The sequence below is a fragment of the Cygnus atratus genome, chromosome Z, assembly GCF_013377495.2.
Source record: "Cygnus atratus isolate AKBS03 ecotype Queensland, Australia chromosome Z, CAtr_DNAZoo_HiC_assembly, whole genome shotgun sequence".
Taxonomy (NCBI): domain Eukaryota; kingdom Metazoa; phylum Chordata; class Aves; order Anseriformes; family Anatidae; genus Cygnus; species Cygnus atratus.
Window position 1 is genome coordinate 62,320,194 of NC_066396.1, and position 24,043 is coordinate 62,344,236.

General features: G+C 38.9%; 1 protein-coding gene across 1 annotated transcript in view; it reads left to right on the forward strand.

The window, feature by feature from the left end:
- The window catches only part of YTHDC2 (YTH N6-methyladenosine RNA binding protein C2), a 30,918-nt gene extending 20,529 nt beyond the window's left edge, over nucleotides 1–10,389 (forward strand). The window contains exons 23-30 of the mRNA XM_035562605.2: nucleotides 333–528; nucleotides 3,414–3,523; nucleotides 4,073–4,365; nucleotides 4,799–4,973; nucleotides 6,019–6,222; nucleotides 8,940–9,122; nucleotides 9,593–9,696; nucleotides 9,843–10,389. Coding sequence (XP_035418498.1) covers nucleotides 333–528; nucleotides 3,414–3,523; nucleotides 4,073–4,365; nucleotides 4,799–4,973; nucleotides 6,019–6,222; nucleotides 8,940–9,122; nucleotides 9,593–9,673 — 1,242 coding nt within the window. The 3' untranslated portion in view covers nucleotides 9,674–9,696; nucleotides 9,843–10,389. The remainder of the gene's footprint in view (nucleotides 1–332; nucleotides 529–3,413; nucleotides 3,524–4,072; nucleotides 4,366–4,798; nucleotides 4,974–6,018; nucleotides 6,223–8,939; nucleotides 9,123–9,592; nucleotides 9,697–9,842) is intronic.
- Nucleotides 10,390–24,043: the final 13,654 nt, after the last annotated feature.

The window sequence follows — 24,043 nt, forward strand, 5'->3', positions numbered from 1 at the left end:
CAGAAGGAATAATCCTAGGTGGAACAAGACAGTATGGCAAAAAAAAAAAAAAAAAAAGACTAAGGCCCTAGTTATGAACTCGTGTTAAAGACAGTAATCTCTGCTCATAGTAGCAAGCAGTTCTGCTCTGAAACTTGGATTTTTAGATGCTTGAAGCGAAGTATTTGGCTTCAAAGGTGGTAGGATGTTCTTTCTAAGTAAAATTGAATTTTGTGTGCGTGTATCTGTCTGTGTTTTTACATAGATATATATCTATAAAATGAGAAATGTTAAAATCTATTTCAATTACAAAGAGAGGGTAAAACAGCCTAGTCTTGATTGCTTCTGTGCAGATTCCACCAGCGAATGGGCAAGCTGCAGCTGTTCAGGCACTCCCCACAGACTGGCTTATATATGATGAAATGACAAGAGCTCACAGGATAGCAAATATCAGATGTTGTTCAGTTGTAACACCTGTCACGGTGGCACTCTTCTGTGGACCAGCTAGGTTACCACGTAACGCTTTGCAGGAGCCTTCATCCCTTCGAGGTATATTGGATTTCAGATCTGGAATGTTTCAATTTAATATGTATTAGAATGTGATATGGAAGGCTCACTTCACAAGGATATTTAGTACATGTATTGGCTAATTCTTTAAGCTACAGAGCTATGGTTCCTATAGCTGTTCCAGAATAGTTTACTGGCTCTGTAAGTAATGGCTCAGTTACGCAAAAGAAATTTTCTAACTTAATGTTCTTTTAAAAAACAAACAAACAAAAAAAAACCACTTATGAAGTGCTACATTTTGATTCCATTAAATGTAACTTTTTACTATTGGTATAATAAGTAATGAAAAATAAAAGATAAGGAACTTCATTCTTCAGTGTACTGTCAGAAATGATCACCATCCTTGACCTTGTATTCTAATGTTCTGCTATATGTAAGGATTATGAAATTTGTCACAGGGATTGTGATCTATTCTTAATCTACAGTAAGACCTATTCCCAGTAAACAGTTGCTTTTTCGTAGCAGTTGTTAATTGATCACGCTAGGGAAACTGCAGTTCCATGTTACACCTACGTTCCATCAACAGCCATCATTCCTGAAAAATTACTTGATAAAGTATTGTTTCCTTTTTCCCCATATTTGTAATGTGAGCCATACCTGGGTGATTTGGATACAGTCTAAGCATTAATGCAGAAGTTTCAGGCTTCCCTGGCATAAGGCAGTTGAAGAATAACAGAGGTCCCCTTCTCTTCTTACTGTTTTATCTGTTTGTGAAAACATACCATACAAAATACCTGTGTCCTTACTGGACAGAACCTGCTTTCGTGCGTCTAAAATTAGTTAACCAGAAAAAGAGGTTGTGAACAAAGGAATTGTTGAAGTCCCAGAAAGTATTTGAATAATTACTTGTATTTTATACTAATCTAAGAGCACTTCAGTAGCCTATTGTGTTATGAGAAGTAGAGAACTAGATTTGTAGAAGATTGTCACAAGCCTTCAAATATTAGAGAACTTAAATGAGGGAGAAAAGGCTATACCACTGAATGTTGTCTGGACTGAAATGACTTTATTTTAAAGTTGAGGAAATCCCTTCTGACTTACAACTTGATGAATAAGATTATGCTGCTATTTTAACTAACTTGTAATAACAGAATTTATAATTAATTCTAAACTACTTTCAGTTTTGCAGTTCTTGAAACTAGAAAGAAGTGTAGATTCTGTAGCATATAACTTGAGAATCTCCCAAAAAATCTCTGAAATAAATTTAGAAGAAACACTGAGGGTAGGTCAGAATGACTACTGTCTCCTTGAGGCATGAACACCCTAATCAGGATAGGCTTTGTTACGACAGTAACTGGGTGACTGTAGACCTGGTATGGTATGGAATTAACCTCTTTGTAAACACTAGGATAATGGACACAACCATACAGAGATTCTCTTTTAGTATACCCTACTTTATCCCTAAATCAAGTTTATAACAAGCTTTAAAAGTGATTGAAAGCTGCTCTGAACTATGTCTGTAGTAGCTCTACCTAGATTGTAGGAGTTGCTAGCAGTTCCTTTGCTCTTTGCTCTTTGCTCCCCTTCTCCTGCCCCCCCCCACAGTACTTAAAGTCTAGGTGGCAAGTCCAATAGCACAAGTCAGTCTGGTCACTCTGAAGGCAGGACCAACACGAGACTTACATTTACGGTGATGTTAAGCATTTTTTGACTGGAAAGAACTTGTATGAGGTGTTGGGAAAGGCTGTAATTTCCACAGAGGGCACTTTGATGTGCAAGTACTTAGTTTGAAGATAGGTGTCAAACTTTGAGAATAATTTAGAACTTTTTTATGTAATATTTCTAGAGCAACCAATAGCAACTTTTCTTTTTTCCCCCCAATAAAGATGCAAGCAATATTACATCACTTAAATTAATGCATACAAATATTAATGAATCCCCATCCATAAATTATATTCACATAGTTCTGAAGTATCACAAATTATAGTTAGTAATGAAATAAAGAATGCAATTAATATTATGAAACGTGTAATGACAATATTAGTACTGAAAAGTATAGTGTGTATGTTTTTTCTCCTACAGACTGCTTTCTCTGATAGTTTGAACCAGATTATTCAAACAATAACTCAAACAATTTAGAAACTATCGGTATGGCAAAATATATATATTGATTCCAGCTAAAACATGCATTTTAAACATTATGTTTTATTCTACTGATAACTTTTAAAAACAATTGGCTATCCTAGTGGCTAGAAGTAATTGGGAATACAGTTTCATTTTTTTTTAATTTAAGTGGAATGCTGTAGGGATAGAAGCAGAAATAATCTGTCCTGCTGCCTGTTCTCTAGAAATTCTAGTTTGAATCAAAATAAGAGTTTATTAGAAGCTTTCTTGTCTTGCTCTTTAACTGTTACCTGTTATTTTTAAAAAAGGTATTTATCCTGATTGAACTGCAATGTTTTCCCCAAGAAATAATAATAATACTTAATATCTATATAACTATTTTTTATGTGTGTCTTTAATCTGCTATTTTACTAGGAAATAATGCATAGAGTGATGTGCAGTTTTGTAAACAGCTTCAGGCAAAGGTTTGTGTGATAACCATCATCAACATCAATGAATCGTTATGTGGTTTGAGTCAAATTATGTCAATATAGCTCCTTACGTAGCAGGACCTTCAGCATGTCTGGATGCTGGAGTTCTGCTACTGAAGCAAAAGTAGCTCAACAAACTTGTTACTGCGATGTATTTGCATGAAATAAGTGATCTTAAAATGTCTCTTTGAAAAGTAGGTGAAATAGTATCAAGTGGAGTTAAATTTAGAAGGAAGGTAGGTTTATTTCAAGGTAATACAATAGTGAGTATTTTTTGTAAGTAGAAAATATATAGGAATGTTAACGCACCTTATATATATATATTTAATCCAGGGGATGGGGTATCTAATGGTAACAGTGATAGTGAGGTGGAGGACGAAGCAACTTCTAATTCAGCACTACTGAAGCTAGATGAATGGCTTCATCTCAAACTGGACTCTGAGGTAAGTAATGTGTAGAGAAGCTCTGGCTGTTTTAGGAGGCAGAGTTGTTTATGAAACACTGAGTAATCAGATCCAATAATAATAATATCTCTTGTAGAGGTGTTCAAAGCTTTGATAACATGGAAGTTGGATTAGAGTCTTCTAAACTTAGTTAACCTCGTTTGAGCTGAAGTTTGCATAAGAAAGTGATGTCCCCTAGAACTAAGCTCTTTTCCCTCTTATATGAAGCATGCATAAATTCAGACTGGGTAGAGAGAAAAGGCATAAAGCATTTCATGATTTAAAAAAGTGAAAAATAAGTCCTGTAAGTTTACTGTATAATAACTTGAATTTGGTGCAGAGCTAGTTGAAATAAAAAGTTCCAATAATGACCTTAAAGCACTTAGCAGCTTTCTTTAAATGTTTTTCTCCGGCTTCCCCTACAGTTTAATCTTGCCCTTTGACTTGGACTCTGCTTGTTCTAGAATGCCAGATGCTGCCTGTTAAGTCTGAATGTACCTGTCTGATCTAACTTTCATTAGTCTTTAACAGAACTGAAATTCATTACAGGCTGCTGGTTTGCTGTTGCAACTCAGACAGAAGTGGCATAGCTTATTTCTGCGTCGTATGCGAGCTCCTTCTAAACCATGGTCTCAAGTTGATGAAATAATTATAAAAGCAATCATAACTGTTTTAAGTACTGAAGAACAGTCTGCAGGTTTGCAGCAGCCTTCAGGAATTGGTCAGAGGCCAAGGCCTATGTCTTCTGAAGAACTTCCTTTAGCATCTACATGGAGGTCAACCAGCAGTCGAAAAAGCTCAGCAGAAACTGAATTATCCGATGACTCCTCTAATGCTGAAAAGTAAGCTTTTGAGATCTTCTAGAGAACAGAAGAGGTATTTTTTTTATCTGTAAAAGCACCACTTGAATTTCTGTTGGTCATATAAAGGAAGAAAAAAATGGAAATATAGATGGAAGAATTGGTACTTTCCTGTAGAATGCTGTAGCTATGATTTCACTGATAAGTATTTGGTATGTATGCATGCTGTTTGAGAGGACATTCAGGAATGTCGTTCATGAACTGTCTTCTCTGGGAAGAAGTATCAGAAGAGGTTTGACCCTAGCATGCAAAAATAATGCATAAACATATATATTTTATTTATTATTAAAGTGTTTGATATTGTTTGGAATTACTGTAACTGCATATTCATGGAATAGGCTGATATGTACATGTAAATTCTTCTGTATCAAACTCTTGTATCTTAAAACATCCTGTACCTACTTTTACTTTTTAGAGTTTTAATGAAATCTATGCCTCCAGCATTCCAGCCAAAGAAATACAAGGAAAAAAACACTTTGCACTCCAAACGAACATCAGATGACAGGTCAGATCAATCATCAGCGAGGTCTACGGACAGTAGTAGCTATCCCAGCCCATGTGCTAGTCCTTCTTCGACAATATCTGGAAAGGTAGAGTTCTCATAAATTATCCCCCTCTAGTACCAACAGAACTTCAAAAATAAATTCACTGATACTTTTCAACAACATTATAGAACTTAGATTTTCATTTTTTTAACAGCTGTGTAACACTTACTTATTTTTGGAACCTAAAACCTAGTCAAAATATCCTCATTATGCTAGTTTAGTACAGCAAAAAATATTCTTCTTCATACACTGCTGAGTTAAAAGCTATCCAAAATATAAAAGCTGAAGTAAAGCTATCCAAATAAAAATACGATTTTAAAAAAAAACTACATATAGGCAGAGAAGGTGTTCTAATTTCTTCTCTGAATTAGTGTATATAATACAGATCTGAAAGAATTAGATGGTACACTTCTGAATTCTTTGCTTTTTGTGTTTTCACACCTCTGTTTTCATAATAGCGTACGCTGAGATACTGATTCTCTTTGTTTTATTTTGTGTTACCTGCCTTACTTATTTAACGACAATTATTTTAACAAAGCATGCATTTTTATTGAAGTCACTGGTGTAATTCTCCCTGCGTACTTAATAAACCAAAGTAATATTAAACCAATAACTAACAAAACCTGTTGTTCCCCTAGGCAGTGACTTATTGGAAGATTTAGTAATTTCTCTTAAGTCTTTCAATTTTTAAATTCAGCCAGTGTAAAAGAGTGTTTCCTGAAGGTAGAATTATGAGTAGTGCACTTAAAGTTAGTTCTTCTAGACTGCAGCTTAGTTTCACCTGAAGGTGTGTCAAACTTCAAAGAAGTTTAGTTACTTACTGGACAATTTAGGCATATTCTGCCATACTTCATTGCTTTTCCTCATGAATGATTGCTTTGGAAAATGCTTCAAAAATGTAAAAACAGACCTGAAATTCATTTAAAAAACAATCCAGGCAGAACCATCACAGAGGTTCTGTGCTTCTAGCAGAATATGGGGATGGAGGACAGGAATGCAGTTAAACGTTTTATCTTCATGTACTAAAATGCTTTAAAAGTAAAATCGTAGAACCTGACTTACTTTGTTAATTTAAATTTATTTTTTCCAGGGTTCCAAATCTCCTTCACCAAGATCAAATGTGCCAGTTCGGTACTTCGTAATGAAAAGTAACAACTTGCAAAACCTTGATATTTCTCAGCAGAAAGGTGTATGGTCTACAAGGCCAAGCAATGAACGAAAACTAAATAGAGCTTTCTGGGAGAGCAGCATGGTTTACTTAATATTTTCTGTTCAAGGATCTGGACACTTTCAGGTGAGTCTGTGGTTAATACTAAATATTAGCTCTGATTGATGGTTTAGTAGATGAATACATATGGTGCAGAGGTTTTTGCTTCTAAAAGGACTTCTGACCTTTTACTTAAAGTAGAAAAGCAAATGTATCTGGTGGCTCAGGAAAGTTCTTCATTATTCTGGTAATATGCCTTTTCAGGTAACTCAACCTCTTGCTCAAAGGCTAGTAGTGAATTGCCTTCAAACATCTGTTGGAATGCTTACGACCTACATTAATCTGTTAAAAGCAGACACACACAAGACACTCACACACAAAAAAAAGGCAAGGGTTTGCTACCTTTTTCTTTGCATGCCAAAACTAACACTGTAAATGTTAGTAAATGACTAAGCAGCTAAAATCCAATGGCAGCTTTCTAAATTTAGGAAACTCATAGATGTCTCCGACTAACTTGAATAATAGCTGTTTTGCTTGAACAGTATTTTCTAAGATCTATGAGAGGGGGAAGTCATACCATGATACTTAAAGAGCTTTGTCTTGAATTGTCAAATGTTTAGGTCAGAGGGTGTGATCAGTGTGACCTATATAAAATGTACTGTAATGGTTTACTTTAAAAATTCTAGCTTAGCAAGATATTTGTCAACAAAAGATGTCCAATTTGAAGTTAAAGGCCTGACCTGGTAGCATAAAGTTGCATGTTAATGGTGTTGTAGAGAAGGGTGAACTCAGTTGTTATGGGTAACTGAAGTTTATCTTTTTTATATAAATCTATTTATAAAAGTCAGCTAAATGTAAAAACCTAATGAACTAGTCAAATTACATCTGTCGTGATGATACCATGTGATAAATTGGCAAATGCAGATGTGCTACTGGAAAGAAATTTTTGGCATGCTGGTTGGTTATAAAAATGGTCTGTTGTATTGGGGCCCTTGGAGGAGGAAACAGGCTAGGAAATCTATGCTGAAATCTGGAGTGGGGGTAGTTGATGTTGCCTTGCCCTCCAGTTTTGACAATACAATGAACATTCATGAAAATGTGAGACTTAAATTACTATTACTGTTCTCTTGCACCAAGTCTGTCTTTGCTTAACACTTTTTTTTAACCTCCATTCCTTCTATTAATTTCCATTCAAGTTTGTCTTGAGCTATCTAGGACTGTGGTGGTTTAACACCAGTAGATAGACAGGCTCCACCATGCTGCGCTCTCACTTCCCCTCCTCAAAAAGACCAGCAGAAATTATGATGGAAAAAGAGCTCATGGACTGACATAAGGATGGGAGATCACTTGCCAATTACCATCATGGGCAAAACAGACACAGCCTAAGGGAGATTAATGTAATTTGTTGCCTCCTAATAACAGACTAGAACAGCTTGAACTAAAAGTAAACTACAAGCACCATCCCTTCAACCCCATCTATCCTATTCTGTCTCTTCTCCCGAAGCAGGGCAGGCAAATGACGAATGAAGGTTGTGGTCAGTCCTTAGGCCTGGGGTCTGCTTCTGCAGGGGCTCATCTCCATGGGTCGCAGCCTCCTCCAGGCCACATCCACCTGCTCCACTGGGGGCTCTCCACGGGCTGCAGCATGGAGATCTGCTCCACGTGGGACCCATGGGTTGCAGGGGGACAGCCTGCTCCACCTGGTGGAGCAGGGGAACTCCAGAGGCTGCAGGGGAACTTCTGCTGCATGCCTGGAGCGCCTCCTGCCCTCCTTCTGCAATAGCCTTCAGGGCTGCTTCTCACCCCTCTCTCCCAGCTGCTGTTGCCCAGCACTTCTTTCCCTTCCTTAACTCTGCTTTCCTAGAGGCCTACCCAGTGTCACTCTCTGGCTCAGCTCTGGCCAGCAGCGGGTCCCTTTTGGAGCAGCAGGAGCTGGCTCTGATCTGACATGGGGCAGCTGCTGGGCTCTGCTCACAGAGGACACCCCTGCAGTCTCCCAGCTGTTACCAAAACCTTGCCATGTAAGTCCAATACGGTGTCTTAAACCAGTAGTGTGTGCTGGTAACTCAGGAGTCCAAGAACAGCAGTGCCCTACATATGTCATGGCTGGCACAGATTTGCCTGAATGGCTGCATTGGGAGCATGTGTATTTTTTCCTTTGTTTTCTTTTTTTTTTTTTTGGGGGGGGGGGGATAGGAGGCAAGTAGGGGTGTGTTGCTTAAAGAACTGAGAAGAAATTTGGGTTTAGAATTTCTTTAATTTCCTGTCTGTATACTTGTCTTTTTGGAATTTCTTTCCAATTTTTTGAAGAATAAGAAAACCAAACCCACTCTGACTTCTCCTTTCTTTGATTAACAGCTATGTTAAAATTTCACATAGAGTCAATAGAAGAGAGGGAATGAGAATGAAGGAATGTATTTCTGTAAAAAATATCTATAGCTAGCAAAGAATAACTAATGGACTGTTTTATAGTAGAACACTCATCTTGATCCCTTACACTTAAATGCTTTTACAACATATTTTAAACTTTGTAAAAAGTTTAGAGTCTTTTAGCAGTAGTCATGAGTGATTGAGAGGCATTCTCCATGGTCAAATTCTAGGAGGCATATTTGAAAAGGAAAAATGAAAGATACTTTTAATTTTCTAGATGTAAACATTTTTAAATATCCAGCTTCTTGGGTGAGAATGAAAATCACTCAAAGTAATTTGAAAGTTTAGTCTCCAGTCCAATCATTACTTAATTCCAAAGCAAGTAGATCTAATCTAACTGTGTTTTTCCTTTCACGTTTCAATTTTTGCTCCAGGGATTTGCCAGAATGTCTTCTGAGATAGGGAGTGAGAAAAGTCAAGACTGGGGATCTGCTGGTTTAGGAGGTGTATTTAAGGTGGAGTGGATCCGAAAAGAAAGCATTCCTTTTCAGTTTGCACACCATTTGCTCAACCCTTGGAATGACAATAAGAAAGTACAAATAAGCAGAGATGGCCAGGTAATATTACTGTCTCATAGCATCTCCATTACTTGATGGAACTATGTTGGTTTTATTTTTACCTTCTTTAGACTTGACACCTATCAGATGTCTCGATATATTTGTTAATCTGAATCACAGTTCATTGATGCACTCTACATAATCTTCTGATGAGTTACTGTTGAACTAATGGAGGCTTTGCTGTGGAACAAGAAAAAGTTCATATGGTAGAAGCAGCATTACTTGGAAGAATTTTGCACTACACCTTTGAAGTAATAGGTCAAGTTGTAGAAACTGACTTGTTGCATTAATATGTATTGTATTTATGCTTTCAACAAAACTATATACTCCATGTGGAAACTCTTCTGTAAAATCACATTATTCCTTCATACTCTGAATTTACTAGTTACAATTTATATCTGAAAATTTAGTTTCTGTATGTTCAATAGTAGCAGGAGAAATAACTTCTCAGATTTCCTGCTTGTTTCTAGGAACTGGAACCACAAGTTGGAGAGCAGTTGCTACAGCTTTGGGATCGTACTCCTTCAGCAGAAAAAACTCAACTGAGTTGAGGATGTAAAGTAATATAGTAGAGGTAGGTGATTTCATGTATTATTTCCTTTTTATGATAGAGGAAAAGCTATCTATATGCAATATATCCTTACAGTGTTTGTTTTTGCAGTTTGTTGATTAACAGCTACAGTTAATAATAAATGTTCTTCTTGCTTTTTCTTTTCTCAGCCATGGTTGTTAAAACATCACTTAAAAGTGGTAGAACCACCAGTGTGCCTACAACATAAAGAAGAGGAAGAAGGTGGCGCAAGAAGCTCCCGAAGTTGTTAGTAATGCTGTGCAGCTAGCAATGGGGGAAAAAAAAGAAAGAAATTGTTGGTTTTAGTATTTCTTTGTTTTAACAATAACGTTATTCACCAGCCTGGTTTTGACCGAATTGTATTTTTTAACTAGGTTATTTTTTATGTGGTGGATATTTAGAAAAATAGTTTAATTCGGAAGCAAGTTTGAAACAATGGACCATGTTAAGTTTGTGGGCTTTAAGTAGCACAGCAAGTAGTTTAAATGCACAGTTTACATTTGACACTCTTCTTCATTTTGAGCTTCTCCTTAAAAGTTAACTTACTGTTTTATAAGGCTGGTATAAATTCAGTCTGTTCACTGTCAGCACGATGTTTGTAGTTACTCTCAAAATAAACTGAGAGCTTTTTCTGCTTCTGAGCCTGTTCTTATGTTCTCAATGTCTAATAAAAATATTCATACAGAGTTCAGAATACCCAGTGTACTCATTCTTGCATACTGTGTAGGGACTGCCATGCATAAACAATCGGTTTTGTGTTTCCATGACTGAGTTTTTGTAAAGCTGGTATTGTCTAATATGGTGTTGCGGGAGACCATGGATGCAATGGAGGTGTGAGGCTCGTATTGCTTTCTCCAGTACTTCTGGGCCTGTGCATACAAAACAAGGACTGGTAGTATTGTCTTGTACAGTATTTCAGGGCCCCATGTGTACCAGGGATAGAAGTGGAGCAGAGAGGCAGCAGGGGTGGTGTGTGATCAGTTAACAAGCCCAAGTGGTGCTTCTGTGGCTTGACAATACAAAAAAAAAAAAAGTGTGGCTAGGGAGTTCGGCATTCCCTGAGGTCTTTGGCTGTGCCAGCGAAGTCTTGTCCAGAGAAGAGGCTGTGTCCTGCTTCTTGCCTTACTGACAGCTGTGGTCGTGTAAGTCAGTCTTCAGGAACCCAAATACTAGGTCTAGCCCAGTCTTAATGAATTACTGGACTTGCTGTCTTTATGATATAGCTAATTATACTACTAATCTGTATTTATTCCTATACCATTATTTGGAGAAAAATTCTTTATCCGTAAAGATTGTAATATATGTTACCATATCCCAGGGCTTGGCAGAGGTATGGTAGCTGCCTTAAAACACTGCTGTCCCAACCTAAACCTTGTAAACCTTGCTTACCAGCAAGTGACGGTACCTCTTTATTTGTTCTTTCTGCCTCACATTCTCCAGTGTGCATTGGGCTCCCTGCTGCATTGTATAGGTTTCAAGGGTACACATGGGAAACTTAAGTTTCTTCAAATGTAAGAATAGGAATTCATAGCTCTTTTCCTGAGCTTTAAACGTCACTGATAGTATCCTCTCCTTTCGTTCTTTTACAATTACTGCTTAGAAGAGAGATGACTTAAATTCTAGAATGGACAGCAATTTTTTCATTCAAACATTTAGGAGGAGGAAAAAAAAGTCAAGCTTGGCTTTTAAGAGAAGGGGAAGAAGAAATAGTAAGGTAAATATTCTTCAGTAATGTAAATATCCTTGTACTTTTTCCAGGAAAACTTTGATAACCTACATCAACTAAAACTTTTGGAATGTCCAATGATTTTATTTATTTATTTATTTATTTATTTATTTTTACCCTGCATGTGTGTATAGGTTTATGTGGCAAGGTTGGGTAGCCAGGTGAGGCTGTAAAGGTCTTCTCTGTAGAAGAGACCAGGAGCTGCCGCCGTGTCAAGATAAAGCCAGTTGCAGCCAGCTCCAAAAGGCTCCAAAAGGGATCAAAGCTGAGCCCATCAGTGACAGTGGTTGTGCCAATATGATTACATATTTAAGAAGGGGTAAAAATAAAACACTATGCAGCAGCACACAGGAGAGAGCAGTGAGAATGTGGGAGAAGCAGCCCTGCAGCCCCCCAGGTGAGTGCAGCAGGAGGGCAGGAGGTGCTCCAGGCAGGCAGCAGCAGTTCCCCTGCGGCCTGTGGAGAGGCCCCTGGTGGAGCAGGCTGTCCCCCTGCAGCCCATGGGTCCCACATGGAGCAGATCTCCACGCTGCAGCCCCCCCGTGGAGGAGCCCCCGGTGGAGCAGGTGGATGTGGCCTGGAGGAGGCTGCGGCCCATGGAGAGCCCCCGCAGGAGCAGGCCCCGGGCCGGAGCTGCAGCCCGTGGAGAGGAGCCCACGCAGGAGCAGGGGGTCTGGGGGGAGCTGCCGCCCGCCCGTGGGGGACCCGTGCTGGAGCAGTTTGCTCCTGGGGGATGGATGGACCCCGTGGTACGGAGCCATGTGGGAGCAGTTCCTGAAGAGCTGCTGCCCGTGGGCAGCCCCCGCAGGCTCAGTTCGGGCAGGATGGCATCCCGTGGGAGGGACCCCACGTGGAGCAGGGGCAGAGTGACCGTGACGGAGCGGTGGAGATGAAGCATCAGGGACTGACCGCAGCCCCCATTCCCCTGTGCTGCTTGGGGTGAGGAGTATAAGAGTGAAGAGTTGGGGAAGTCAGGAATGAAGTTGAGCCTGAGAAGGAGGAGGGCTAGGAGGAAGGTGTTTTGATTATTTTTAATTTTTTTTTTCTTCACTGCTCTACACTGTTATCATTTGACAATAAATTACATTAATCTTCTCCAAATTGAGTATGTCTTACCTGTGATGGTGATTGGTGAGTGCTCTCTCTGTATTTACCTCAAGAGTTTTTTTCCATCATGTTTTTTGCTCTTGTCCTGGTGAGGAAAGGGAGTGTGATAGTATGGTGGTGGACACCACGCAGTTTTGTCATAGCACAATGTGAGAGTGTTTTGAAATGAGCATTTCAAAACATGTTCATTGAATTCATTGCTCTGACTGTAGTTGGTAGGAATGCCCTTAAGAATCAAACATTTTACATAAAAGTAATCCCGCACTCAGCTTCAAGCTCTAGGAGGGTACACAGGAGCCAATACACATTGAGAGTTGGTCTTAAAAGCACACTTGAAGCTACTTTCCTTCCATGATTTGTCAGTGTTTTCATGATGATCAGACTTAACACAGTTGGTTTCATTTTACTGGTAAGCAAATGTTTTAAACCAAGGTTCACAGGGCTTTGCTTTTTTCACATCTTTAATATTTTCAATAATGACAAAACTATCATAACTCCATACTCATGGTGAGGATTTTTACTTAATGTGATATTTTTGGTTCTATTAATCTGAAAACCTGTTTTTGATTTTATTTTTATTTTTTTCCCTAATTGTACTCTATCTTGCTCATTTATATTTTCTGCTTTCTCTCCTTTTCCTGTGAAGTTGCACATAACTTTGTATGTATTTGGGAGTGTCGTTAGTGTCTGAATAAAACCTCAACTCAGGAAAGACATATCAGAGATAAGAAAACAAATCTAAGAGACTTGTCTTGAAACTACTGAAGCATTGAAAAGTCCTCTGTGTGGAAATATTTACATTAGTTTTTGAATCGTAATTTTAAATAAAGTTTACTTCTGATCTCTATAATTAGATAATTATAAGCTCAGTGCCACAGCGTGTCAGTGAATCAGTGACTTCTGAGACTGCCTTTACAAGAGACAATCGGGTGGTAGTTGTTGCAGCTCATCCTTTGAACTTTTGAAATTCAGCAATAATAACATATGCTCTGTAAAACTGAATATAAATGCTTTTTCTGTAAATGGCAACACAGCAATTTGCCTATGTTAAACCTGTAAGGAGCATCATATGGTAGCTTTAAATGTTCAGACTGGTTAAATCTTTAGTAGATTTAAATATTTTCATTTTTTTAAAGTGAAGTACTAGCAGAGGTTATTTTGAACAAAGGAATACTGAGAAAATACGATGCATTGTAACCTTGTTTTGCTGTGCAAAGTCATTTACTGACATATCTCTGAATAAAAAATACAAAGGAAATATATTACATTTGTGCATTGTCAGTTCCATTGTCATCTGAATTGTGCAGCCATTTCTTAGTAGTGCCATAGTCAGACACATTTCTGAATTGTAATTGTCAAGAAGTCAGCTTAAATTATTTTTGAGTGAATCTTGCTGAGTGTCTACATTAAACGATTCCACTTTTGAAACTTAGAGGAAAGTGGCCTTGTTTTCTTGGTTGAACTACTTTTATTTTTGTTGTGGTTTAGCGCGGCTGGCAGCCAAACACCACACAGCCGTTCGCTCACCCTCCCTCCTCCCTCTCCGGGATGGGGGAGAGAAACGGGAAAGTGAAGCCTGTGAGTTGAGATAAAGACAGTTTATTAAGACAGGGAAAATAATAACAATAATAATAATAATAATAATAGTATTAATAGTAATAATGTGTACGAAACAAGTGATGCACAATGCAATTGCTCACCACCCGTTGACCGATGCCCAGCCTATCCCCGAGCAGCCGGCCCCCCCTCCACCCCGGCTAGCCACCCCTATATATTGTTCAGCATGACGTCAGATGGTATGGAATACCCCTTTGGCCAGTGTGGGTCAGCTGTCCTGGGTCTGTCCCCTCCCAGCTCCTGCTGCACCCCCAGCCTGCTCGCTAGCAGGACAGAGCGAGAAGCTGAAAAGTCCTTGGCTTGGTGTAAGCACTGCTCTACAACAATTAAAACATCAGCATGTTATCAGCGCTCTTCTCATTCTAATCCCAAACATAGCACCCTGCCAGCTACTAGGAGGAAAATTAACTCTGTCCTACCTGAAACCAGGACAATTTTCTTTATTGTCATCCAAGCAAATTTTGCTAGGTTTCATCCAGTGGAAATAATGGTGTATGGTCTTTATGGATACACAGAACTTCAGTGTGATCCATGCAAAATGTCTGTGCAGTTATTACACTGTGCAACAATGAACTTGGACTATTGTTATCATTTTTTCTTTACATGTTATATCTGCAAACAATCACATAGAGTGTTTTGGAAAAATGCTATTTTGAGCTATCAAGCACATTCCAGTTTCATCAGCCTGTGGATGGACATTTCTTTGTTTTTACTCTGCTATTCATATAGTCCTGGTCTCTGAAGAGATTGTCTTGGTTGCTGTGTGTGGCTGCTAGCAGGATCATCAGTCTGTGGAAGACCTCCAATGTGACAGCTCTGTACTGCGGATTCTTAGAGACACCCAGTCTATCTGGTATTGACTGAATGTGAGCGTGCCTGCAGTGAAAACTAAAGCAGAAAACAGGGCAAAGAAGTGAACCTCCTAAAATATACCAGGGTGGGAACAGCGGGCAGTTTACTGAAGCCTTGCACCTATTACAACAAATGGGAAAAATGGCCCATCACCATCTTCTGGGCAGTAGTAAAAATGCTAGCTTGGTGCTTGTCAGCCAGGATTTGACATACTCTGAAACAGAGTATATCAAGCTCTTCCAAGGTAGACAGGTCACTATAACTGTTAGAGTGAGGAGGAAGGGGAAAGGAGCAGGCTTATGGATGACAGCCACAGGTTTGCAAACCCTGCTCATACAAGACCAAAGCTTATTTAAGAAGTGCTGATTCAGGCATTGCTTAACAGTTCCTCGAGACAGTAGGTCAGAGCTTTAGCAGTGGCTCATGTAAGAAAATTTTGAGGCACAGCACCTCCTCAATAAGGTATTTCTGAAAATAAGGTAAAGGTGGTGAGCTGTTTAGCTACAGACAGAATTTAGTTCCTTTCTCTAAAATATTTTTATTTGTTAAATATTTGGAAGTCTAAACTTGTGCATTTGCAGCAATTATTTCTTTAAATATTTACTTTTTGTAGCTTTTTGATACTCTTGAATGGTTACTATTTTTGCTCCATTGCCACAAAATCTACAAAGACCATTTCTGACAATGCTTGTGTGTTAAATTTCCACTGTAGGATTATTTATTTATTTTCAGCTTGCTTTTTCAACGCTTGATCCTGGCTGCTGTCAAAATTAAATCACAGCTCATACCTGGCAGGCCAATTTCTCTGGCTTGTAGTTGGATCAATTCATAGTTTCCCCTAGCGACTTTGTCTTTAAAGTGAATTACAGTTGTTTCTGCAGCTTCACTCTCTCTCTTCCTCTCTTTCATATGGAGCTGTAGTGATTGTTCCAAAGCAGCCACATTCTGGATGTATTCACTTTTGGGTTTCACTAGCTGAATATTGTCAGTTTGACTCCTATTGCCCTACATCTTTTTGCTCACAGTTAGCTGCACTTGTTCCTTCCCCCTGGACTATGCTGTTTTGCTTTCAAGCCATCATTGCTGATATCTTGCTGTGATCTTTACTGCATCTTCTGATGGGCACCACAGTACAGGAAGTAGGTGATGCTTCTTTAGGTTAAAAGGTTTATTTGATGTGATTCTTTTTACAGTTCTTGAAAGGAATTAGGTGTTGTTTGTCACCTAAAGTGAAAGCAAAAGTCTGGGTTTAAAGACAAATCAGTTCTCAGGAAAGCAGACTGAGGCAACACCTTGCATCGTGTTACAGGATATAAAGTTAGAGCCCTGAAAATATGAAAAAACCTTGGTACATTATTGACCCAGGCAATTCAGAAAGGAGATTGTATTTTTATGTGTCACGCCCATATGGAGTTTTAAAGCTACTTCCAGCTCATCTGTATGAAATAATAATAATTATTTTTTTTTGCCTCTTGCTGTATAATGTGTGGCTTTGAGGTTCACAGCCTGATCTTGTGACTCTCCCCACGTGAGCGCACATATTGCATTTGGTGCTGTTGGTGTATGAGCAAAGGTTGTAGCCCAGGGCTCTTAAAGTATGTAACACTTTGTTATATCTATAGAGAATATCTGGTGAAACCTAGCAGAAATCAAATAAGATTAAGGAACAAAACACAATTGTCAAAATTGCTTTTATATGAGGATGTTCTAGACATGGGTAGAAACTGAGAGTAAAATTGTGTGACACATAAAATACATTTAATATCTTTGGTTCCTGTGAAACATCTTGATAATCTTTTTAAAAGCATGATGTGTGGAAAAGGGTACATAATTTCTGTGACATTTTAGCTTACAGTGTGTCCTCTTCGTAACTGTCAAAATATGAGCACAAACCTTACTTTTTAACAGTTTTCTTTCACTTTGTTCTTTCTTTGCAGAAGCAATGCTGCCTTCTGCAGCAGGTTTTGATGCACTTTGCTTATTTTAACTAAGCTATTTAGGAAAATGTAGTGGCTTCACATAAATTCTTAAAAATTTTACAGAAGAAGCTGTCTGAAAATCTCTAGCTTTCCTGAGCCTTCTTATTTATAGGCATGAAGAAATGTGCAGCAGGTAAACCATCTGAAGTCTTCCAACTGGAGGTCTTCTATCTTCTCAGGCAATCAATTCAGTCCCCAGTGAGATGCAAATTGATATTTAGTGTGATATTCATGAACCAGTTTGCTCATGCCAAAGACTAATATCAGTGTGGCACTTTGACACTGTCTCTGTGTACCACATTATTTAAATAATCTCAAAAAAAAAAAAAAAAAGAGATGATTCTGCTAGAGTGGACAGCAAAATGTGTGCTTTTTTTTTTTTTTTTTTTTTCCAGGGGTAGCACATACCTGTAAAATAGTTGGTGCATAATCAGAAACTTTTGTATACTTGGTTAAATTTCACAAGCACGAACATCAGTTAATGTTTATTACTAGATTTAGTGGAATTTGGGTAAATGTAACTGCTTGACTTCAGTTGTACAAAAACCTCTTGATGATGTGACCTTTCATCATAATAATGAATTGCGTTTTCAAGAGAAATTGTGTAGTCTGCTTTATAATCATTACCACTTTCACATGTAAAAGACCAAACCAAACCAAACCAAACCACAACAACAAAACAGCAAACTTCCCTTATCGTAAGCCTCGCCGGTAGATCATATAATGCTGCACCAAGGCTGAACTGTAAATTTACTCTGAAATTTTTTTCTGAATTTCCGTTTTAAGAAGTGAGTAACTACGTGTCTCAGATTTGATTCAGGGATATAACTCAAACAAATCAGCAGAAATTGAGTTCCAGAATTACTTTTAGTAGGACAGGGAGTTCAACATCAAGATCAAATTTCTTTTTGAAGTGGACTTCAAAGTTATTTCAGTAGTTGCTGCTTTCATCACTTCAGACACTGCTATGTTTTAAATATGCCCTAATACTGTATTAGTTGAGGTGTAAGTGAATTACTGTGTGCTATCCACAGCCTTTATATGAAAGAGGGATACTCCTTTCTTTTGTTCTAGGACAGGCCTGAAGCACTTGACAAGAGAAAAACAGAAGGGGCACAGAACACTTTAAGTCTTACAAACAAGCTGGGAAGCTTCCAAGAGACTCACGGACTGGTGCTCTAACTTATTCTCCTTGTTACCTGCATTAGTTGGACTGAGCTGGTTAAACTAATGTATATATGGCAAACAGATTTTTTTCTTGTCAATTTCTTTGTCTTATGTCTGCAGAGGCACTGTGCAAGTATGCTATGGTGGACCACGGCCCGGGTGGACATGAGAGCACTGTAGCCATATCTATATTGCTCTTTAGTCTGATGTTGAGCCATAGCTTGGCTACTTTTTTCTGCTTCCTTTGCTTTTTAGAGCATTGAAGAAGGATAAGTTCAGAAAGGAATTAAAGACTTGGGTCATGATTCATTTACCCAAAGGAGGTACGTGGAGGCTATTTTTTTTTGTTTCTTTTCCCAATATTCAAGCTGAAAAACTGTGAAAAACATGCTTTTGTTGGGATTGATACTTAGTGGGAAGGTATCAGCTTTTATTTTAAACTTGGGCACCCTGTTTTAATACTCTTAGAAAATAAAATATTGCTGGAACTGGGATCAAGGGAGCCTTGAACTTTGCAGGCACAGAATGAGTAACAAGTGGTGGAGCTCACATGTTCTGTTTGTTTTAATTTATGGTGCTTCCTTCACTCCTTAGTGATTCAAACCAACAACAGATGTTGTGAGGCTCTGGTAAACGTGGAGATGAGAATTAAAGGAAACAACCTCCGTCTGAAAGGTCACATCAGTCTGTGTAAGATAAAAGAATGCGAGGGTAAATAACATATCTCTTACTCTCCTATGAACACCAACACTGCATTTTTTTTTTTTACAGGAGTGGTTTCTTAAACTTTGAAAATGTCACAGATAAAAAATTGTTTGTAAAATTGGTGGTTAGATACTGGATGGGAAGTGGTTATACTGGAACAGGCATTCACTTTGAAGGAATATAAACACCAATGTCATGAAAAATAGGGCTATGGACATCCTTCAGGGTGAAGCTAGGTGGTGCAGTTGGCTTGCATATCATCTTTCCTCTGCTGGGAATTTTATTTTAAAACAAAACCTAGATTTATCAGCACATGCAAATGAAATGGCCTCTCCCCAGGAAAAGCAGTGAGTTATGGCAAGGAATTTACGTGGTAACTTGTTGCTTCATATCTGCTTATATTACTTATAAGGTTGTTGCTTTATATATATACTCATCTGTGAGTTTTCACTTCCCTAAAGGGAAGGACGACAAGAAGTACTTCTGTAGGTAGATATTAAAAGACATGTCTTAAAGGTTATGTTTTTAAGTATTTTTTCTTAGTTGTGGAAAGCAGATGGTAAGAGGTGAGTGCAATAAGGATGTGCTAAAGCCATTAAATAATACTGTCCTTGTGTAAACATTACTGCTGTGGAACACAGCTTACATGCAAGAAACACCTGACAACAGTATGGTTTCTTAAGACAAAAGAACAGCTCAGGACAGGGTTCAGGATCCAGGTCCCAGCCCTGGTGCAACTCCTCTCTACGATCTTGTTTAACTTGCTTATAACTTCCCAGCTGTCTAGAGAGGTATTTATCTGCCTTGCTTGTTGGGAGTTTTCTAGACAATGCTCGTGAAGTGCTTCTTACTGCAATGCTGTGTATTAAAGCAGTTTAACATTTGTTTATTTGACCTAGATCAGCTTTTGGTCACACAGCACATGGAAAATCTGACTCCTTGCCCAGCTGAAGTGCAGACATCAGCAGGCTTCTGCATAACTCTTTGAGCCCTGCTGTGGGCTATTTCTTTGTCTGAGGGAATTTGTCTAGAGCACTTTTGTACTCTACTTGCGTTGTAAACTTAGGAAGCATTTTCTCTCACTCACAGAGCTAAGTTCTATAGCTTTGTATTTGCTTGAGACTTTGCATGGTATTATTATTAGTAACATTACAAAAAGAACAACAAAAAAAAGTAAAATGTGCAACTCTAAAGGCTCCAGACCAATGTCACTGGATACTTTTGGGACTTATACTTTGGTGCAGCGTCATTACAAAGTTAGGTAAGACCTAAAATTGTCTACTGCAGGACCTGGTGCAGTCACTAAAAAGGCTACCAGAAATATAAGTGGCTCACTGGATCTGAAAGTAGGTGAGGAAAAAGATAGTTAAAATTTTAAAAGAATAGTCAGCTTTACACAGTAAAGAAGAAGTGTTTGTGTTTTTTTTTTTAAGTAGACAAAGAAAAGAAGTGTATAAGTGTTTCAATCTTGAATCCAGAATTAAACACTAATTTGCATCAGGTAGTGCTGTTTGAAATCCATCCATGTGTCCTGTTTTATTCCTTGGGATAGATTTATCACTACTTTAGCACTTTAATTTATATAATAATGGTGTAGATAGCCTACAAGAACCCTGGCTGTACTTGGACAACAATCAAATTCTTGGCATGTTGCTACTTCTCTCTGCCAGTCAAAGCTTAATCCTTTTCAAAAGCAATCTGCGCCAATAAGGAATCTCTGCCCTGCAGGTTCTGCTCAAATTTACTGCTCATTTCAGGCAGCAAGTTCTTTGAAAGTCAAAGGCTGTTTTTTTCTGCAGCACTGCAACACTTCTCTCTTGAAATCAGCCATAAGAAAACTGGCTCTCTCAATGTTCTGCCTATTTTATGACAAATGTTTTTATGCAGGGAATGAGAAACAAACAGGAGAGTCCCCAGATCAAGAAGGGAAAAAGAACACATTTACTTAGCAGAGAACTCAAACATAGCTGGCTGATAGCCAAAATAAAGAAGTTTTAAATGGTTGCATGCAAAATGTCAGCAGGAAAAATAAAATGAACAAGCTATGTTTGGTACCTGACCTACTGTTCTTCACCCAAATTTTGCAGTAAGTAGTAACTACATCATTTTTTATTATTTTTTAGCACAAGTGAGAGTACATTGTGATGAATTTGCTGAAAAAAATAGCAACAAATCATCTGAACCCATTTTCTGCGACTTTCAACATGAACTATTTTTGAACTTGAGGTACAAATATGGGTTCTCCACTGTAATCTTGTCAGCACCGCTTATAACCTTTCTGTTGTTTTGAGTGTTATTTAATGGGAGCAATAGAGGACACCTGATGGTGTACATTTTGTGGAATTATTGCAAATTTTGTTTTCTAAACACAGAATGTTCTCGTGAACTGTGTTTTAGAAGCCCAGAAAGGACTTTGGGCATAGATGTCTTTGCAAGGTTTCCTTGCATGGACAGTATTCCATGATAGACAGTAGTCAAGTTTTTCTTTGCAGCTACAGAAAAAAAATGTGTAGGGAAGGGAAAAGACATCAGAACATAGTGGGATGGAGAGGAGGCAGTGGACGTCTTTCTGACTAGCTTTTCAGGAGCTTTCTTGTTCCTTAGATTGGGATGAGAAAGAAACAGAAGTTTATTGCATGATTTTTTTTTGGCATTTACTCTGAAACAGGCTGTGCTGTTAGTACTATTTGTACTAATATGGGATTTGTCTCCATCACTTCTGTGTATTAGATAGCTTGGAATTTTGTCTGGATCTGACTTCAGGAATGTACTGAAGAGGATCTTCCCCCTGAAGTGGAGCTTGAGTGTGGTAACTCTTTTCACCACAATTTTACTGAAATGTGTCAGCAGTAGTGTTGAAATTACAAGGCGCCGTTAGTGGCCATCTTATAAACATGAGCTGTGTTCACTGTAAATCAGGACACAGAGCTTATCTGGATATATAGTTAGCTGTGAAAAATCAAGGTGCTAGTCGTGTTGCCTCAGGCTGCAACTGTTTCCCTCTGTGTGCATGGGAAGAAACATTAACACAGCATTAGGAAGAGCACTGCCTTGAAGGACCCCTGTGCCATGGAGATTTTTTATTTTTTTTCTTTTTAGGAGTTGGAGTGTGCTTTTTTCTTCCTAGGTCTGAAATTGGCTAATGTGCTGAAGGGAGAGAAAAGCTATACCAAGCGTTAAGCCACTAAGTGTTCCCATTGCTCAAAGTACTCTGCACCTGGCATAAACTGCAGATTCTGTGGATTGGTATCTTTCTTTAACAACATCCAGCTTTTTTTTTTTTTTTTTTTGTTGTCTTAATGCTGTCAGAGTGGAGGCTGTATGAAGCACTGTGTAATGCAACAATAGATAAAAGCTTTTGTATTGATCCATCCTGAGGCAGCTCTGCAGTGAGGAGTTCTGCAGTGTCCAGAACATTGTCTCAGTGGTCCGTGGGGCTCCTGGCACCCACCTATGCCTTGTTTAAGGGGACCAGAAAAGTGCAGGTCTGCTTTGTGTTTGCTGGCGGGAGGGAGGAGAAAGTTGCCGAGTAGAGCAAGACAACATCTCTGAACTTCGAGGCTCCACCAAAAGGTTGCCCATCACCTATACTTAATTAAATGCTGGGTGAAGGCAAGTATAGCATGGAGCTAAGCCCCAGCGCCATGCTGGAGAGGTGGGGGGTTTCACAGTGCTTTCTGCTTTGCTGTGTTCATTAAAATGGTTGCCTGTGAGCCCTGCTGGAGCTGGGTCTCTTCCATGCCCAGCAGAGGAATCCTGGTTGTCTGAATGGCAGATAATTAGTAACATACAGAGGCAGTGGCCATTCTGGCTGAGGCATCACCTCTGGAGGTGCCAAAACCAGTGGAAAAAATTAAAATGCTGTCTCCCCTGGTGGTGATTCCAGACCTAACTACAGTGTAAGGTGGGAGGAAGGCCATCACAGCAGGAGAAACAAATAGGCCTTCCTAGAGAGGAGTGGTGAAAGCTTAGAGAATATCTGGTGGACTTTCCATGTTCCCTGGGCTTGTGCCAGGGGAAGAAAATATATGCTAAGATACAACCGGTGGCTGACTTCTAGAAGTCAGTCCAACTAGCTAGGTACTGTCTGTGGTTTGCCAGGATTATTTTTTGCTTTCCACATACTTTATTTGAACGTTTGGGTATAAATCTTGTGCATTGCTTTTTCTGTTTGCAAAGAAGTGACTTCTTCATTGCCAGAGATTCTGTTGCCGTGCCAAAGCTCTGCATTTGGGAATGTGCTGGAGGGCTGCTTCTAGCTTCTGCTTTATTTGTTCTGCCTGTGACAGGTATTGCATGCTCTTACCATAATCCAAAGACTTCAAAAGGCAACTAAATAATTCCTGGTCATGCACATTTTGAGGAAGGTGAGGAGGCAGAGCTTTTAAAGCAGGTAAAAAATAAATAAATGTTGAGGTAGGGAAAGGAGAGGCAGTCATCCACTATTTCCTCTGCCTGACCCTCTTCCTTTCTCTGGATTTCAGCTGAGACTCAACTCTTGGTTCTTCTCTGCTCTTTCTGATTGGAGACTGCCAGTGTGTTCTGCTCAGGACATTCCCAGACTTTATGCAATCTTTAAAGACAGAAATGGCCATTAAATTGTGTAATTTGACCTCCTGCACAACGGAGCCCATTAAATCTGACCTAGCACAGAAGATGTGCATAAGCCTACCTGGGACCTGGAGGCTTATAGAGACCGCCAGGCATTCTCTGTAGTCGGGTTTCCTCTCAATGCCAGTAATAGCCTCTTTTCTTCAGGACTATGGTTTGGAAACTGGAGTCAATTTTCAGTATTTTTTTTTAAGTTCTAGGCAAGAGATAATAAAATATGCCCCTTCATCCTGTGCTAGGTATTGGACAGCACAAGGCATGGTGGGAGGCAGATCTGTGCTTCTGCAGGGCACACTCTGCAGACATAGTAATTGCTCAGGCAGCTCTGAACCAGGTTTGCAAAGGGAAAAGGGAACGTGGTTACTGCCGGGTGCTCTGCATAGCACATGACCTGTTCCAAGCCTCTGTCACTTCACTGTTCCCCTGATTTACAGGTTACCGATATTTAAGAATGCCATAAAGTGGCTGCTGCTGAATCATCTAAGTATGTATTAAAACTACTAAATCATTATTAATAAATTGCTACATTTATTTTAAGGTTTTGTTTTGAATATAAGTATGCAAAATGTTAATGTCTAAGATAAAC